This window comes from Phyllobates terribilis, unplaced genomic scaffold (assembly GCF_046119375.1).
Source record: "Phyllobates terribilis strain yellow unplaced genomic scaffold, ASM4611937v1 Scaffold_13__5_contigs__length_258822181, whole genome shotgun sequence".
NCBI classification, from domain to species: domain Eukaryota; kingdom Metazoa; phylum Chordata; class Amphibia; order Anura; family Dendrobatidae; genus Phyllobates; species Phyllobates terribilis.
This window is the reverse complement of record NW_027362773.1, coordinates 132,824,733-132,844,685: the sequence shown is the minus strand read 5'-3', so window position 1 is coordinate 132,844,685 and position 19,953 is coordinate 132,824,733. Positions and strand designations below refer to the sequence as shown.

Below are 19,953 nucleotides of genomic sequence, written 5' to 3'. Positions count from 1 at the left end.
AATCCCTTTTTCAAGAGAGACCCCAGAGTACGGGCCCGGGAGCCGACTGCCGTGACATCCTAAGCAAGGTAAAAGGCCCGGGTACCGAGTCCCCTATATCCCCCTCGGTGACACATCTCAACGCTATTTACCTGCAGATTACCTGTATACCTGTCATATCCTTCAGCGTTTCTGGACATGACAGGTTCCCTTTAAACAAAATAATTTCTTCTTACTGTTTTCAATGCTAGCACTGCATGGATCATCCAACCAGTCCGAAATATCATGACAATTGGCCATGGACTTCCATGTGTTGGCAAAGACTGAGGCTGTGGCTTCAACCAGACCTCCAGATGCTGTAAAGTCATCTCCTTCCTTAGTGTTGAAATTCCCACAAAGACCTTTATCATAAATGGAAAAAAATTGTCATGGTCAATATCCATATGCCTAATACTATCAAATGATGTTGCTATTCATAATATGTAAATATATTAAATAAATCTATCTGTAATAATGGGTGAAATTTTAGTCTTGTGCTTCTGTTGTTATTTGTTAATTATTTTGCTACTAATGACAATAAATTTTATTAACTTTTGTACTTATCAATAAGTAATTATCCATAGGCTACCAATTGTCTGGACTTTAGTGTCACAAATGAAGGGTGTTGACTGACGGGGTAATTTCAATAGCCTTGCCAGCCTCTTTCGCAACTTATATCTGATGTACAGATAGAGAAGATGACTGGGTTGGCTACTGAAATGAGCCACAGAGCCAACACCCTTCATGACTTCAAGGTAGGGAGACAAAGGAAGCTCTCATCTGGTTCTGGCTTTTATCCTAAGTCATGTGACAAGGCTCGTTAAAGGGTCAATATTGACTTTTAGGATTGCTACTTCCTATAGGTGGCACAAGCGTTTTAGTCCTCTTCTTCTCTGAAGAGACAATTTGCATCTGTTTTGAAACAAAGACGTAAGTGGAGGTGCCAGACATTGGGACTAGCCCTCATTTTTCGATATCAAGTCAAATTTCTTAATTAAGGTGTATGAGTAACTTGCATCTTTTGCTCTTTACACACATTAACAAGCCTTTTTTTTCTAGCTGGACAAAAATTAAGAAAAATATAAAAATATGAAATGTAAGATTAAGCCTTTTATTGCAGTATATGGGGCTTAAAAAATGTTGGCTCCATCCTGATGCCTCTCTAGCCTCTTTTACGGAACCAAGAGGCACAGCACTCATTTTCTACCTACTATAGAAGCGTCACAGAACACCCTTGGGCCACTGCTGCCACCCTAGTATGGTACAGACTAGTAAAAGGATGTTCTTCCCCAAAGGTACACATTACGCATAAGAAACAGCAATGGTGTCAACCTGAAATTTGTCCATTGCTATAGGTCAATTATAATTTGTTGGGGGTGTTCTTTTATGGTGTATACATATTTTTGCACCACAAATAACTAAAATAAAATTGTAATCACATAATATGACAATAAACTGAAAATATTCAAGTTTGCTTTAAACAAAGCACTCCCATCAAAGTTTTTATCCTCTTAGTATATTGAAAACATCATATTATATAGCACTGTGTACTTACAATTGCTCATTTTGCATTTCTACCAAATGAATTCTTCTCTTTCCTCTGCTCTATGTAGAAACAGAAAGTCTATTTTCCCTACATATCATCCCCTTCTTCAACTCCTAACCCAGAAACTCCCTCCTCCCCCTGCCAGGGACTTTTGCAGTGACTCATGACTCATGCAGAGAAAAGAGACTTCCTGTTTCTGCATAGAGCTTAGAAGGAGTCAACTAGTTTGTTTTTAATCAATCATGTGATGTCATAGACCTAATGGAAAAGAGCAGAATTAACTGGGTAGAAGGGCAAAATGAGCAATTGTAAGCACACAGTGCTATATAATATTTTTATATGGAGCGTTTACTGTTTTAATATGTGTAACATATAATTCTTAGTTTTGAGCGAGTATGTTCTGTCCGAGTATGCTCGGGCGAGCTCCGAGTATTTATAGCTGCTCGGTGATATGTTTGAATCGCTCCCGTGTGCATGATTTGCAACTGTTTGACAGCTTTATTACATGTTAGGAATGTGTAAGAAATAGACATTCCTCACATGTAATAAAACTGTCAAACAGTTGCAAATCATGCACATGGGAGTGATTCAACCATATCACCGAGCAGCTGTAAATACTCGGAGCTCGGCCGAGCATACTTGGACAGAACATACTCGCTCAACACTAATAATTCTAAGTATTCAGCGGCAGTGCTTAAAATATCATTAAGCATAAAGACAATCTATTTAATACTTGTGTTCATTTCGACTAAAATTTAACTGACCTTGTAGTTGTTCTTTGGAAGTTTTTTCCATTCTGATGTACAGCTGCATTTTGGGTAATAGTTGAATTTGCATTTGGAGGCCATATGCAGTTTGAACAATGATATAGTGTGCAGATGGTTGTAGTATTGAAAAGTTGGCTGTGAAGGAAACAAAAATCTGCATAATTCACTTGAAATTGCAAAACCCTCCCATACAAATTAAGATAATTTTGTCCGAACCCACCAATAATGACAGCCAACAGTCTAATATCAGTGTGTGGGGGTCCCCAGACAATTAATTGTCGGTGGAGTTAAGGATCTTGCATGTCCAATTTTGAACTGTCAATCCTTTAGTTCTCCCGGATTCATAGACAACACAAGAGTGCCCAACTGAGTGAGCGCTCGTGTGTATGGGAAAGAAGGAGGAGATAGCTGCCGGCTGAACGATGGTTTTGCCAATAACCTTCTAATCTAAATGGGGGCTTGAATCACTGACTCTGCTTCTTTATGCACAATGCTGAATAAGTTGTGGGGACAGTATAATCGCAATAGGGTCCAATATACCAGTGTATAAGGAAAAGCGGCAACTGCTAACACAACACTATTTAAGCTTTAGAAAAGAGATAATCCAGCTGCTGCAGATCCACAGGTTGGGAGGTTCAACGTAGTATTAAAATTGTGGAATATGTGAGTGATCTGCGATGTTGATTTAGTATGCACAATAAAAGTCCAGCATGCGGTATAAGGGTATCAATGCATTTTTGCTCTCGACACGTTTCCCAGTTAACAAACTTCTTCAGGAGACTCTTGTGGTTCTCCTGAAGAAGTTTGTTAACTTCAAAACGTGTCGAGAATAAAACCACATTGACACTCTTATACCACATATTGGACTTTTATTTTGGATACGAAACCAGAAGCGCAGATCAGCCACATTTTTCATAATTTTTTATGCACAATGTAGGTTATTAATGATGCCATCAGTCTAGTCATTTATTTTTCTCCCAAACCACCTATCAACTTTTTTTTAAAGGAACATAAAAGTGTATCTGTGATGCCATATTTTATGCCTAGAAAATGCATCGAGGAGGCTCACCGTAACATAAGTAGGTTTTTTTTTTGCTGGTTTTGGAATCCCTACGCCATGCCCAGAGTGTCCTTTTAGCACTTCTTCAAACTTTTAAGCGCATTCTTCAAAACTTCGAGTGATTTTTAGGCATTGTGCACATCTTACTGTATCTGCTGTAATATACGTACATGTACATAACATATTTTGGAGACTGTACCTGTGACATAAGGCAGCGTAACCTTTAGACCATTCAGTGAAACAATTCCGCCTGTTTTGATCTGCACAACCTACATAAATTTAGGAGTTAGTCTGGTGGACTGAACACAAAGATTTGTTTCTATTGTAGTCTAAAACATATTCTAAATAGCAGAAACTTTTATTAAATTGGCAACAAAAAAAAATCTGCTTTGTTCTTATACGTTATACTCAATATTGTGATTTCAGGAGTCATAAGTTTGAAATTTGGCCTTGTCTAAATGGACTATACAAGTGCATAGATCCTATTGACGAGAGATGAAAATAAAAATTTCCACCCGAAGTGCTTGGGCACATATTATAAAGCTATGATTCTATACTTAAGTCCTATTTTTTAATCCCTTTAGTATAAAATAGATTAAATATTTCCAACACATTTTTCTATTTTTTCAGGTGCACGCAGTTTAGGATTTGTTATGCTATTTTTTTGGAATATACCCACACTATTCTTGCTGTCTGTGACTAATATAACAGACTTAAGGCAAGTCTCTCTCTCCGAGGAACCGCAAGGTATTAGCTTTCCCAAGATAAAATTTATTCTGCTTCCCTGAAAGAAGAACAGATGACGTTAGCTGCATATATTACATATATTGCTACATGATTAGCATCAATGAAAAATATGGTGCACAGTCTCATAAAACATAGCTTTAAAACACTAAAACACTAGAGGTAAAAAAGCAGAGTAACATCGTGGAGAACCACATGTATAAAAGTGAACATTCAAGAAAATATGTATTATTTAGTATCAAAATTTGATTTCCAGTGCCTATAAATTTATATATGGAACATGTTTTCCAGTAACTATATTTTGTACACCGATAGAAAAACAAATGTCCAAAAATGAACAATAGCAAAGCACTTACATGTTAATGGTAAAGACTATTGTCTTTTGCGTTTCACCCTAGCTTCATCAAGGGGTGTGTGTTATTACATGTAGATTACATTGTACATAATTTAGCTGAGGAGTAGCACATTAAACATAAAGGGGATTTCTGGGATTGATGGCTTATCCTTAGAACAGATGGGGAGTCTGACTTCTGGCCTTTGTGACAATCAACGGACTGTAGGGTCTTTTCTGTGTTCAGCAGGCACAGCTCTGTACTTATGATAGTGCCGGTGCTTGTCATTCCAGCTCTATCCCGTTAACTTGAATGGGGAAAAAAAATCAACAGAAAAAAAGGCCATACTAATACCAAGTCAGGATACTAATGCACTGCAGGATGCAACAGATCCGTGGGATTAAAGACTGATGTAGCACAGGTGCAAAATACTAATGAAAAAAACACTCATACACCTACCATCCATAGAGGGGGTGGCTGCCTATTATTATAGATGCAAACAAATAAGGCTTGTACAGGGCGACAGTCACACGATAGTACAGCATGCTAGTTAAAAGACTATTTTTCAAACCCTTAATATTAGAGAAGGTGCACCCTACAAATAAAAACACCCTATTTCCACCCCACCAATATTACAGGATCATCTACATCCTGCAAAGATGAAAAATCACATGAGGTCTTAGTTGATATTTTGGTACAAATACAAAAGTTTGCAACCCACGTGAAGAGTCCTCAATATCTTGTCAGCTCCTACACTAAGATTAAAAGCAAGTCACTGTAAAGGGCATCAAATCCTAAACATGTTACAAAAAAAAGATCATCGGTAATGGTAAATATGATGTTTCTTCTGTGATGTTTTTGGGTTTTGATGTCTTTTTCGGTGAATTGCCGATAACTTGAATGACACTAAATTACTAGGCAGAGCCAGGATACAACTGATGGGAGGAGGATAGGCCGTCTCAACATTGGTTTATGCCCAGTTGATGTTTTTATATATTTAGTTATTGGGGGGGGGGTTTCATCGAAGCTTTTATATGTTTGTTTATTTGATTTTATTTTAGTTATTTATCAAAACTCATAACTTCTAGCATGGAAAGCAGAAACAGTAACAGTGAGACTCAGGCAGCATTGTTAGATATAGGAGAATTTTCTCTGCCTAAAAATATAAATTAAACTCTTCTTCTTTATTGGTAAATGTATAAATATCCCAGTAATTTATTTGTAAAATAAATAAATAAAAAGCATTAGAATTTTTTTCCATTAATCTATTAATCAGTAATGGTTCAGAAACAATGTGAATATGCATTTAAATATGCAAGTGTATACGCAGGTGGGACATGATAGAAGGGGTGACCAGACACACTTCCTCCACAGAATCCCTTTTCTATGATTTTAATGGACATTTCTGATAACATTATTACATAAGCCCTTGTCTTGTGAGTGTTTATGTGGAATTAAACAATTCTTTATCTTCCAATATTACTATTTATTAAGTCTCCATAACTAACTAGTGCAGTATATATGAATAATTTTATTATATAACCCCTGCATGTAAATTTCCCTTGAAATTAATAGAATACTCCTTGCCTTAAGCAGTACATAGAGACAATTCCCATGAAAACTATACGTTTTTCCATCAAAAGTGGTAAAATGTGCCCCCCCTTCAATGGAGCAAACTTTAGGGCAGGGAAGATCTGTGCAACTCCATCTTCCAGCAACACAGTGACTGCAAAAGAAGAAATTTCAAGTTATTACATATACAAAACTGGAAGCAAATGTCCGACATATCAACCAAAGGTCACTCTCCAATAAAAGGGAAAACTACGTTTAAGGGTATTTCCAATTGGAAGAAAAAACAACTTCATCATTGTAAAAGAAAAAAATATCCAATAAATAATGATAATATAAAACCCTTTAACTATGCCAATGTATATTACTATTTTATGTGTTCTTTTCTGTATGGCATGTGTGTCAAACCAGTGTTATAAAGTCATTGCACCTGTCCTACAAAATTTTAGACTTTCTGGAATTTTAAGGATCTCTCCAGCTGCTATGTTTATTTTCCAATATAAAATATTAAACAGACCATTCAATGTAATTAACAAAACTGTTACTGGAAATTAAATGTAATAACTAACCATTTATCACAATCGTTTAGAACTGATTCTCCAGGAGAATAGAGTTTTCCTTGGTGTTTGCAATGACACTCGCCAACTGGTACGCAGCCCCTCTCAGTGTAATCATCATGCACTGTACCTAAGGTTATTAAAAAGAAACTCACTCAGCATATAAAATCAATCTTAATCTGTTACTGTGTGCTTTTATTGACTTTTATTTGAGAAACATATGGCAATAAAATAAAATTCTCATATTGTGAAGTAGCACAGAGGAAGCAATGGTAGAAACTATGCTACAATGTTAGAAGTGCCATGTTCTACTTTCTAAATGTTAAATTTTGAAGTTGTCTAAGTTATTCACATTTTACTTATCGATTTGAGACATGGTAACCTAATCTGTTCTCTCACCTCTGAAGATATACAGAATTGCGAAACGCGCGTTGGGAACTGTTCTTTGGGTGGACCTCATTACTAGCACAGATATCTACCTTACCCATGGGTATGAATTCATGCAATGCATGTCAATAATTCCTTATAACAGCTAGGACACTTATAACTATGATGTCTTTTATATGTGACACATGTGTCTGTTGTTGTGGTTGTTTTTCCAATGCATATTAACGTGCTTGAGTGTTTGTTTTAGTATAATGCACTTACATCATGATGTACAGTTTATGCTATATACAAATTTGACCATTGTGTTTATGATAGTTTAAAGCTGTGCGCATTTTCATTAATGTTTCATCTTATATACTGTATCAGCTGACATGGCCAACCTTTTGTAGTGCTTTTTCTCCTTTCTTAATGAGTTTTTATACAGTACAGACCAAAAGTTTGGACACACCTTCTCATTTAAAGATTTTTCTGTATTTTCATGACTATGAAAATTGTACATTCACACTGAAGGCATCAAAACTATGAATTAACACATGTGGGTGGAATTATATACTTAACAAAAAAGAGTGAAACAATTGAAAATATGTCTTATATTCTAGGTTCTTCAAAGTAGCCACCTTTTGCTTTGATGACTGCTTTGCACACTCTTGGCATTCTCTTGATGAGCTTCAAGAGGTAGTCACCGGAAATGGTCTTCCAACAATCTTGAAGGAGTTCCCAGAGATGCTTAGCACTTGTTGGCCCTTTTGCCTTGGATTTTGCCATCCAATTCACCCAGGGAAACCATAGATGTCCATAAATTAAGTTATGTGTAATAATGAGAAATGACACAGCGAAAAAGTATTGAACAAATGAAAAAAGAGAGGCGCAAAAAGCCATGGAAAGTCATGACACCAGCTGAAATTTATCAATAATTAGAAAGCAATCCTGCCAGTTAGTGAAAAATAATATCAGCTGGTTCAAATGATGGCCTATAAAATGTCTCATTACCAAGGTGCCACACAAAAAACATCTCACGATAGTTAAAACTAGTGAGCTGACTCAAGACCTTCTCAACCTTATTGTTGCAAAACATACCAATGACATTGGTTACAGAAGAATTTCTAAACTACTTAAGGTTCCAGTGAGCACTGTTGGAGCAATAATAAGGAAGTGGAAAGAACATAATTTCACCATAAACCGCCATAACCATTTGCTCTCCACAAGATTTCAGACAGAGGAGTGAAAAGAATTATCAGAAGAGTTGTTCAAGAGCCAAGGACCACCCGTGGAGAGCTACAGAAAGACCACCTGGAATTAGCAGGTACAATTGTTTAAAAAAAAACAGTAAATAATGCACTCAACATATATGACCTGTATGCACGCTCACTATGCAAGACACCATTTCTGAACAAAATGCATGTTCAAGCACTTTTAAAGTTAAAGTAACAACATTTAGACAAGCCTGTGAAATACTAGAAGAATATAATCCAGTCAAATGAGACCAAAATGTAACTTTTTCGATGCCATAATACACACCATGTTTGGAAACCAAAAGCCACTGCATATCACCCCAAAACACCATACCAACAGTGAAGTTTGGAGGTGGGAACATCATGGTGTGAAGTTCGTTTTCAGCACACGGCACTGAAAAACTTCATATGATTGAAGGAAGGATGAATGCACTAATGTACCGAGACATCCTTGATAAAAATCTTGCTAAAAATGGATGATGAAGATGAAACGATTAAACGATGATGGACATTTCAGCAGACAATGATCCCAAACACACAGCCAAGGAAACGCTCCATTAGTTTCAGAGAAAGAAAATAAAGCTGCTAGAATGTCCCAGCCAATCACCTGACCTGAATCCAAAAGAAAATTTATGGAAGGAACTAACTCGCAAAGTTCATAGAAGGAGCCCACAGAAGCTCAGGACTTGAAGAGTGTTTTTGTGGAATAATGGGAATAGTGGATAAATCACAACTGAGGAATATATGACACTAGTTTCTCCATACAGGAGCTGTCATCACCAACAAAGACTTTGTACAAAGTATTAATTACATTTCAGTAAGCGTTTTCAATACTTTTTCCATCTGTCATTTCTCATTATTGCACAACTTAATTTATGGACATCTATGGTTTGATTACTTTGTCTGTGTGGATTGGATGGGTTGTTATCGACATCTGGTAAGAATTTCATGTCAATAGCACCTTTAGAAATATATTTACTTAGAAAATTGGTGATGTGTTCGATACTTATTTCACCCGCTGTGAAAAAGTGTTTGCCCCCTTCCTGATGTCTTGTTCTTTTGCATGTTTGTCACACTTAAATGTTTTAGATCACAAAACAAATTTAAATATTAGACAAATGTAGCGCCCCGAGGGTTCGGTCGCTACAGAGGTATTGCACCTCAACCAGAGGTGTGATATCCCACTCCAGGGTAAGGATGGTGTGTGGACCGGGACTCAGTTAGCTGCATGCATCACACACACCCCATTTCCAGGGGACAGCTCAACGGTGCTCCCATTAGTACAGTAATGCAGGCACGACAGACCATGTCCCTGGCTGGAGTGGGGAGGGGGGAGGAAAACTCAGTGATGTAGGAGCAGGAGGGGACGGTTTCTGGGCATAGGTAGGAGCCCATTGGTTGCAAGTCACCTGGGCTCATACACAGAGAGGGAGGTATAAGAGGTGGGCACCATCTTAGAACGGGAGGAGAGTTCAGTCGTGCAGAGAAGGAGTGCAGTCTGTGAGGAGAGGCTCTGCAGGAGCTCTGCTCCAGGGCCAGGCCTAGAGTAGAGGCCGGGGCCCGAGAGAAGAGAGGAGAACAGAAAGGAAAGTAAGAAGGAACAGAACACCAAGAGAGGCCCAGAGACACGAAGGCAGAACGAACCCTAACGACCCAGGAGATTACGGGTGACGGGTTGGCAGAACAGGGTACCGGATCCCAAGTTGGTGGAGGTGACTAATCCTTAACCAAGAACCGGTGGTCGTGATCATTTACTGGTGCGACCCCTCACTACACCTACTAGGAAGGCACACCACATAGCGTCAGCGAAGTGGACACCCAGTCCTCCCAGGAGAAGACCCGAGGCAGCTGGACAGAAGTAGTGTCACTGGTGGGGCACGGCTGACGAAAAGAGAGAAGGGAGTCCTGTGCCACACTCCGGAATTGCTCGAGCCCCCTGCCTGGTGGACGCAGCACGGCTCAGGCGGTCCTACCTGTGCACAAGTGACCTGGATGAGAACTGTGAGTAAAGAACCTGAACTGCAACACCTTGTCTCTGTGCTTTCTCACCGCTTCAGCACTACTAGTACTGGGACGCCCCGCACCACAACCACCATCATCACTCTACACTGCCCTGAGGCTATACTCCTCCCGTGGGGAGTTGTACTACACTCTGCTGCACCCACAACACCAGCCTCAGCGGTCTGCCCTGCAGCGGCGGTTCATCCTGACCGCAATCCACGGGTGGCGTAGTCGGACATTTAATCATAAAAACCACATAAATAGACTTCCACTGGTTTGACCACCCTGAGCCACGGGACCGGGTCGCCGCAGTGACTACAACCCCCAGCATCCACAAAAAGGCCCGGTTCCGGGTTCTCCACGCGGCCCAGGGGGTGCGTCACAAAGATAACACAAGTAAACTCGAAATGCAGTTTTTAAGTGAAGGTCTTCATTATTAAGGGAACAATAAATCCAAACCTACAGGGCCCTGTGTGAAAAAGTGATTACCCCCCCCCCCCCCCCACGCCCCTCTTAAAGCATAAATCAACTGTGGTTTATCACATCTTTGGGAAGCTGATTTCAATTTCCCCAGCCACAGACAGGCCTGATTACTGCCATACCTGTTCTCAATCAAGAAGTCGCCTAAATAGGACCTGCCTGACAAAGTGAAGTAGACCAAAAGATCCTCAAAAGCTAGACATCATGCTGCAATCCAAAGAAATTCAGGAACAAATGAGAAAAAAAGTAATTGAAATCTATCAGTCTGGAAAAAGTTATAAAGCAATTTCTAAAGCTTTGGGACTTCAGTGAAACTCAGCGAGAGCCATTATCCACAAATGGCGAAAACATGGAACAGTGGTGAACCTTCCCAGGAGTTGCTGGCCTACCAAAATTACCCCAAAAGCGCAGCGACGACTCATCCAAGAGTTCACAAAAGACCCCACAACAACATCTAAAGAACTGCAGGCCTCACTTGCCTCAGTTAAGGTCAGTATTCATGACTTTACCATAAGAAAGAGACATGGCAAAAATGGCATGCATGGCAAAGTTCCAAGATGAAAACCACTGCTTAAATCATGCGCTTGCGCAGTCTGTATTGGGAGCCGCACTTGCGAAGTGTGAATTGCCGTGACGCGCAGCTCCCTGCGAGTGGGCACACAGTCAGTGAAACTATGGAGCTACACACAGCTCCACTGAGCATGTGCAGGGAGCCGCGGCTGGCCAATACACAGTGCGCAAGAGTGGGATTTAACCAATGAAAATAGTAACGTCAAAGCAAACCCAGTGAAAAAAATTAAAATGGCGTGGGCGGCGACAGGCCTGACTGAATGCCATGAAGCACATCCCTATGACTAAATGGGCAGGTAAGATATAACTCTACGAAATGCTTTTTACAAAGGATAAAAGCGCCGATTTTAATGAAAAAAGCATGTTAGGGATGTACATGGTATCATTAACAACGCATTGGGGCCAGTTTAGATAGGACAAATGACATGACAGGTTCCCCTTAGTTTCGCCAACAACAAGAAAATTTACTTGCAACTTCTTATTCCTGTGACAATCTGAGTTGTATCTCCTTCTTCAGTGCTGGAATGTCACAGGAATGGGAAAGCTATTCTACTGACTCCATGGAAAGCATATTCCACCTCACTAAGAAATTGGGGGCATCTCACCAGTTATAGCCTTTTTAACTGCTTATAAAGCTTTGATCTATAATAACACATACATTGCATAGAGGTCAATTAAATAAACTAACCAATTGTGATATTCACCAAACACAACTTACCTTCAGGACAAAAGCAGCCATCCATGTAATGCTCCTCACACAATTTGTGTGTCTCAAAATGGGAACAGGAGTTTTTGCAAGGGGAGGCACTTTCTTGGTAAATCATATTAGCGGGGCATTGTTTAGCTGGAAAACATAAATAACAAGTAAATAGAAGAATCTAGCTCCACATTATTTATCCAAATGTTACGTATTTTATCTATCGTTGCCTATCGGAAGCTTACGACAGAAGTCAATGGTTCTCCAGTTTCCTGGACGTCCTCCGGCATGAGAGCATTGTCGAGAATATTCTGTGATGGAGCTACACAGGCAGAAGGTGTCTTGAGAATCATCACACGAACACATGTCAATCATACAGGCCTTGACATAGGGCTCAAGATTCAGAAGTTTCATACAGTCAGAAAATGCATCTTGGTGAAGATGTTCTTCGCATTCTGAACGCTGAAGGGAAGACACTAAAGTACATAAATCAAGCCGAACAACTTAAAATATCTATCATTCTATAGTTGGGATCCAACTATCCAACTGTTCTCACATATGGAAACAGAAGCCATGTGAAAAGGTTGGTTTTCTTTGGTTTTCCCTTACTACAATAGTGCTAAGGGAACCTTTCATGTTGAAAATGGTATCTGCAGTCAGGATGTTATAGAGCAGGAGCGGCCGATTGATGTACATTTTTGTGGGAGTTGTTTCAGTAAACCTTTAATTTTTTTCATAGAAATCCCTGGCGTTTTTATGGATATGAGTCTACTGGGTGGTCTTATTCAATGATTGACAGTCTTCCCTGTATGACTGTTCATGGACAGGTAACAGTAAATCACTAGTAGGTCCGCCCACTAGACTCATATATATATATAAACTCCAGAGATTAAAATCAAAAAATTACTAGTTATACTGAATCTTTCCCAACAAATTTACATAGCATTCTGCTCAGCTTCTCCCTCTCTATACTGTGCTGGCCACAGAACGGACTGCATGTATAATATGACAGGTTTCCTTTAACAGACAACAGATTGTCTTGAACAGACTTTGATAACTGACATAACCAAGAATAGTGAGCTTGCAATTGTGGCACTTAACTTGCAGTTGTGATGCATTGCATACTGTAAGTCCTGCTGCTACACTCATCATCAGCACCTACCTTACCTTGAAACAGTCTCTGTTGCAATAGTCTGCTGGCACTCTTTCTTCAATAGTACATCTGTAGCCAGCAGCATTCTCTGTATTTCTCACAATTAGAGATGAGCATTGTTCGACTCGAACTGTTCGCCAATCTCAAATTCGAGCTGTTTTGGGCGGTGTTCAAGCCGTTCGGCGAACACGAACAATTTGAAAAAAATTCGGCTGTTCGAGGTTATGTTCGATAACTGTTCGTGCACCAAAATCATAACTGGATTTTTTCTCAGCAATGCTGAAAATTAATGTTAATTTGAGTGTACAGCGGGGCGGGGGGAGGGGCAGGGGATGGATCTCTGCAGGAATAATGAAGATCTCCATTTTTTTTTATCTTTCCCGCATTTACAGTGGGGAGGTGCAGTCTGTCAGCCTATCAGCAGCGCACACACGGAGCGAAGTGCTTTTTTCACACAAGCAAGGGCATGTGTCATTGGCAGTGTATGTCACATGTCCTTGCCCTATAAGACCCAGCCATTTTCCCCGTCACCACCATTTTCTCACTGTTGCTGTGTGCGCTATACCTTGTTAATTTCAAGCCAATTTTCGCACAAATCTACAGATAGCTTGGGAGTAGGGAATAGTTGTGATTGCAGTCCTTTTAAGGACTAGGTTACAGCATTTCCTACGACTTTTATCAGGCAGGTCTGTGCACTTAAATAGATAGGTTGGGAGTAAAGACTAATTGTAATTGCAGTCCTTTTCAGGACTAAGTTACATCAGTTCCTATCAGGTTTTGCCAGGCAGGTCTGTGCCAGTGCTGTGCAAGTTTTTTTCACAGCATTTGGCTAAATCTAGCAAAGCTAATCCTTTTTGTCCTATTGCAGAGTGTGTTAGTCAGTGGAGTAGCCTATCTGTGTTGCAAGCTACACCACCTGTGTATAGAATACAATTTTTTTACTGCACCCAACGAAGTAAAACCTTTTGGGCATAGCATCATTCTATTAGTCCATCTATACTGACCTCCATCAGGTTGCAAATTGAATATAATTTTTTTCTGCATCTAGCTCTGAAAAAATATTTGGGCTTCTAGCAGTGTGTGGGACTTGGTCTATTAGTCCATCTATACTGACCTCCACCAGGTTGCAAATTAAAAATAATTTTTATCTGCATCTAGCTCTGAAAAACTATTTGGGCTTCTAGCAGTGTGTGGGACTTGTTCTATTAGTCCATCTATACTGACCTCCACCAGGTTGCAAATTGAATATAATTTTTTTCTGCATCTAGCTCTGAAAAAATATTTGGGCTTCTAGCAGTGTGTGGGACTTGTTCTATTAGTCCATCTATACTGACCTCCATCAGGTTGCAAATTCAATATAATTTTTTTCTGCATCTAGCTCTGAAAAAATATTTGGGCTTCTAGCAGTGTGTGGGACTTGTTCTATTAGTCCATCTATACTGACCTCCATCAGGTTGCAAATTGAATATAATTTTTTTCTGCATCTAGCTCTGAAAAAATATTTGGGCTTCTAGCAGTGTGTGGGACTTGTTCTATTAGTCCATCTATACTGACCTCCATCAGGTTGCAAATTAAAAATATTTTTTATCTGCATCTAGCTCTGAAAAAATATTTGGCCTTCTAGCAGTGTGTGGGACTTGTTCTATTAGTCCATCTATACTGACCTCCATCAGGTTGCAAATTGAATATAATTTTTTTCTGCATCTAGCTCTGAAAAAATATTTGGGCTTCTAGCAGTGTGTGGGACTTGTTCTATTAGTCCATCTATACTGACCTCCATCAGGTTGCAAATTAAAAATAATTTTTATCTGCATCTAGCTCTGAAAAAATATTTGGGCTTCTAGCAGTGTGTGGGACTTGTTCTATTAGTCCATCTATACTGACCTCCATCAGGTTGCAAATTGAATATAATTTTTTTCTGCATCTAGCTCTGAAAAAATATTTGGGCTTCTAGCAGTGTGTGGGACTTGGTCTATTAGTCCATCTATACTGACCTCCATCAGGTTGCAAATTAAAAATAATTTTATCTGCATATAGCTCTGAAAAAATATTTGGGCTTCTAGCAGTGTGTGGGACTTGGTCTATTAGTCCATCTATACTGACCTCCATCAGGTTGCAAATTCAATATAATTTTTTTCTGCATCTAGCTCTGAAAAAATATTTGGGCTTCTAGCAGTGTGTGGGACTTGGTCTATTAGTCCATCTATACTGACCTCCATCAGGTTGCAAATTAAAAATAATTTCTATCTGTATATAGCTCTGAAAAAATATTTGGGCTTCTAGCAGTGTGTGGGACTTGGTCTATTAGTCCATCTATACTGACCTCCATTAGGTTGCAAATTGAATATAATTTTTTTCTGCATCTAGCTCTGAAAAAATATTTGGGCTTCTAGCAGTGTGTGGGACTTGTTCTATTAGTCCATCTATACTGACCTCCATCAGGATGCAAATTAAAAATAATTTTTATCTGCATCTAGCTCTGAAAAAATATATGGCCTTCTAGCAGTGTTTGGGATTTTTTCTATTAGTCCATCTATACTGACCTCCACCACGTTGCAAATTGAATATAATTTTTTTCTGCATCTAGCTCTGAAAAAATATTTGGGCTTCTAGCAGTGTGTGGGACTTGGTCTATTAGTCCATCTATACTGACCTCCATCAGGTTGCAAATTAAAAATAATTTTTATCTGCATCTAGCTCTGAAAAAATATTTGGGCTTCTAGCAGTGTGTGGGACTTGGTCTATTAGTCCATCTATACTGACCTCCATCAGGCTGCAAATTAAAAATAATTTTTATCTGCATCTAGCTCTGAAAAAATATTTGGGCTTCTAGCAGTGTGTGGGACTTGTTCTATTAGTCCATCTATACTGACCTCCATCAGGTTGCAAATTGAATATAATTTTTTTCTGCATCTAGCTCTGAAAAAATATTTGGGCTTCTAGCAGTGTGTGGGACTTGTTCTATTAGTCCATCTATACTGACCTCCATCAGGTTGCAAATTAAAAATAATTTTTATCTGCATCTAGCTCTGAAAAAATATTTGGGCTTCTAGCAGTGTGTGGGACTTGTTCTATTAGTCCATCTATACTGACCTCCATCAGGTTGCAAATTGAATATAATTTTTTTCTGCATCTAGCTCTGAAAAAATATTTGGGCTTCTAGCAATGTGTGGGACTTGGTCTATTAGTCCATCTATACTGACCTCCATCAGGTTGCAAATTAAAAATAATTTTATCTGCATCTAGCTCTGAAAAAATATTTGGGCTTCTAGCAGTGTGTGGGACTTGGTCTATTAGTCCATCTATACTGACCTCCATCAGGTTGCAAATTCAATATAATTTTTTTCTGCATCTAGCTCTGAAAAAATATTTGGGCTTCTAGCAGTGTGTGGGACTTGGTCTATTAGTCCATCTATACTGACCTCCATCAGGTTGCAAATTAAAAATAATTTTTATCTGTATATAGCTCTGAAAAAATATTTGGGCTTCTAGCAGTGTGTGGGACTTGGTCTATTAGTCCATCTATACTGACCTCCATTAGGTTGCAAATTGAATATAATTTTTTTCTGCATCTAGCTCTGAAAAAATATTTGGGCTTCTAGCAGTGTGTGGGACTTGTTCTATTAGTCCATCTATACTGACCTCCATCAGGTTGCAAATTAAAAATAATTTTTATCTGCATCTAGCTCTGAAAAAATATTTGGCCTTCTAGCAGTGTGTGGGACTTGTTCTATTAGTCCATCTATACTGACCTCCACCACGTTGCAAATTGAATATAATTTTTTTCTGCATCTAGCTCTGAAAAAATATTTGGGCTTCTAGCAGTGTGTGGGACTTGGTCTATTAGTCCATCTATACTGACCTCCATCAGGTTGCAAATTAAAAATAATTTTTATCTGCATCTAGCTCTGAAAAAATATTTGGGCTTCTAGCAGTGTGTGGGACTTGGTCTATTAGTCCATCTATACTGACCTCCATCAGGCTGCAAATTAAAAATAATTTTTATCTGCATCTAGCTCTGAAAAAATATTTGGGTTTCTAGCAGTGTGTGGGACTTGGTCTATTAGTCCATCTATACTGTCCTCCATTAGGTTGCAAATTGAATATAATTTTTTTCTACATCTAGCTCTGAAAAAATATTTGGGCTTCTAGCAGTGTGTGGGACTTGTTCTATTAGTCCATCTATACTGACCTCCACCACGTTGCAAATTGAATATAATTTTTTTCTGCATCTAGCTCTGAAAAAATATTTGGGCTTCTAGCAGTGTGTGGGACTTGGTCTATTAGTCCATCTATACTGACCTCCATCAGGTTGCAAATTAAAAATAATTTTTATCTGCATCTAGCTCTGAAAAAATATTTGGGCTTCTAGCAGTGTGTGGGACTTGTTCTATTAGTCCATCTATACTGACCTCCACCAGATTTCAAATTGAATATAATTTTTTTCTGCATCTAGCTTTGAAAAAATATTTGGGCTTCTAGCAGTGTGTGGACTTGTTCTATTAGTCCATCTATACTGACCTCCATCAGGTTGCAAATTGAATATATTTTTTTTCTGCATCTAGCTCTGAAAAAATATTTGGGCTTCTAGCAGTGTGTGGGACTTGTTCTATCAGTCCATCTATACTGACCTCCACCAGGTTGCAAATTAAAAATAATTTTTATCTGCATCTAGCTCTGAAAAAATATTTGGGCTTCTAGCAGTGTGTGGGACTTGGTCTATTAGTCCATCTATACTGACCTCCATCAGGCTGCAAATTAAAAATAATTTTTATCTGCATCTAGCTCTGAAAAAATATTTGGGTTTTTAGCAGTGTGTGGGACTTGGTCTATTAGTCCATCTATACTGTCCTCCATTAGGTTGCAAATTGAATATAATTTTTTTCTACATCTAGCTCTGAAAAAATATTTGGGCTTCTAGCAGTGTGTGGGACTTGTTCTATTAGTCCATCTATACTGACCTCCACCACGTTGCAAATTGAATATAATTTTTTTCTGCATCTAGCTCTGAAAAAATATTTGGGCTTCTAGCAGTGTGTGGGACTTGGTCTATTAGTCCATCTATACTGACCTCCATCAGGTTGCAAATTAAAAATAATTTTTATCTGCATCTAGCTCTGAAAAAATATTTGGGCTTCTAGCAGTGTGTGGGACTTGTTCTATTAGTCCATCTATACTGACCTCCACCAGATTTCAAATTGAATATAATTTTTTTCTGCATCTAGCTTTGAAAAAATATTTGGGCTTCTAGCAGTGTGTGGACTTGTTCTATTAGTCCATCTATACTGACCTCCATCAGGTTGCAAATTGAATATATTTTTTTTCTGCATCTAGCTCTGAAAAAATATTTGGGCTTCTAGCAGTGTGTGGGACTTGTTCTATCAGTCCATCTATACTGACCTCCACCAGGTTGCAAATTAAAAATAATTTTTATCTGCATCTAGCTCTGAAAAAATATTTGGGCTTCTAGCAGTGTGTGGGACTTGTTCTATTAGTCCATCTATACTGACCTCCATCAGGTTGCAAATTAAAAATAATTTTTATCTGCATCTAGCTCTGAAAAAATATTTGGGCTTCTAGCAGTGTGTGGGACTTGGTCTATTAGTCCATCTATACTGACCTCCATCAGGTTGCAAATTGAATATATTTTTTTTCTGCATCTAACCCAGCCAATAGTTTTGGCCTAATACCACAGTTTGGCCACTCAGCTCTGCTCGTTTCCCATCCATTGTTTTTTTGTGCAAACAACTCCAGAGTTGTGAATTAGTTAACCACCAAAATGAGTGGAAAAAGGCCTGCTGCTGGTGGAAAGGGGAATAGGCGTGTTGGGAAGGGGAAAAAAGGTTGTGTCCGTGGGGTAGGTGTTAAAGCAACAGTAACATCTGCAGAAGAAAGACCATCTTCCAGCCAAACTAAAATGTCTACTTCTTTTAGCGGACAATGTGATAAGATCCCTTTCTTACGGCCACGCCAATCGCTACAAATTCCAGATGAGGCACAAAAACAGCAGGTGCTTCAACGGATATCAAGTGCTCCTTTAAGTGGGCTCTCCTCCACATCAACTTCAACATCACAAATACTCCAGTCCTCAGAGGTGTCACCCCAATCGCACTTGCTTCCTCACAGCTCCCAAATCTCCAGCTGCCCATCTGAGTTTGAGGTAGAACAGATGGTTGAGTCTGCAGAGCTGTTTACTCATACTATAGCCTGGGAATCAGAGGTCGGCTCCAGCGCTTCTGTGAATCCAGACGAGGAAATGATCTGCACTGATGCCCAGAATCTTTATGAGTCGGATCCAGGACCAGACGCAGAAGGTTCTGACCATAATGTAGACCCTCATTCCCAAACTGTAACTCCTGTTGGTGGAGACAATGAGGAAGACGATGATGAGACTCAAATACCTGATTGGAGCGACATCTTTAGTTTTTTGTCAGGGCAGGAACAGGTTGGCTCTGAGAACGACTGGTGTGATAACACACAGGGTGATGATGATGAGGTTGGAGATCCCACTTACTGTCAACTCACAGTCAGCCAAGAGATGAGGTCAGCAGAGGAGGTGGAGGAGAATTCTAGTGACGACGAGGTCAGGTTGCGCCTTCCTGGAGAGAGATGTAGTACTGGAAGCACGTCAACAACTGCATCCTCAAACACAACTCTGCCTCTCACCACAAGTCGTGGTGGCTCTTCAGGTCGCATGGGTGCTAAGCCTTGCATAGCCTGGGCATTTTTTCAGATAGATAAAGATGACCCAACTCATGTTATCTGTAACATTTGTCAACAAAAGCTAAGTAGAGGCCAAAAAATACATAGTTTGAGTACTTCATGCATGAACCGGCACAT

At 39.2% G+C, this 19,953-nt stretch overlaps 1 protein-coding gene across 1 annotated transcript in view; it reads right to left on the bottom strand.

Moving 5' to 3' along the window:
- LOC141173622 (mucin-2-like) overlaps positions 1–19,953 on the bottom strand; it is a 212,298-nt gene that overhangs the window by 148,566 nt on the left and 43,779 nt on the right. The window contains exons 6-13 of the mRNA XM_073657923.1: positions 12,206–12,422; positions 11,982–12,107; positions 6,606–6,723; positions 6,055–6,193; positions 4,071–4,175; positions 3,591–3,660; positions 2,329–2,466; positions 216–380 (exon numbers count right to left, since the gene is read on the bottom strand). Of these exons, the coding sequence (XP_073514024.1) occupies positions 216–380; positions 2,329–2,466; positions 3,591–3,660; positions 4,071–4,175; positions 6,055–6,193; positions 6,606–6,723; positions 11,982–12,107; positions 12,206–12,422 (1,078 nt within the window). The remainder of the gene's footprint in view (positions 1–215; positions 381–2,328; positions 2,467–3,590; positions 3,661–4,070; positions 4,176–6,054; positions 6,194–6,605; positions 6,724–11,981; positions 12,108–12,205; positions 12,423–19,953) is intronic.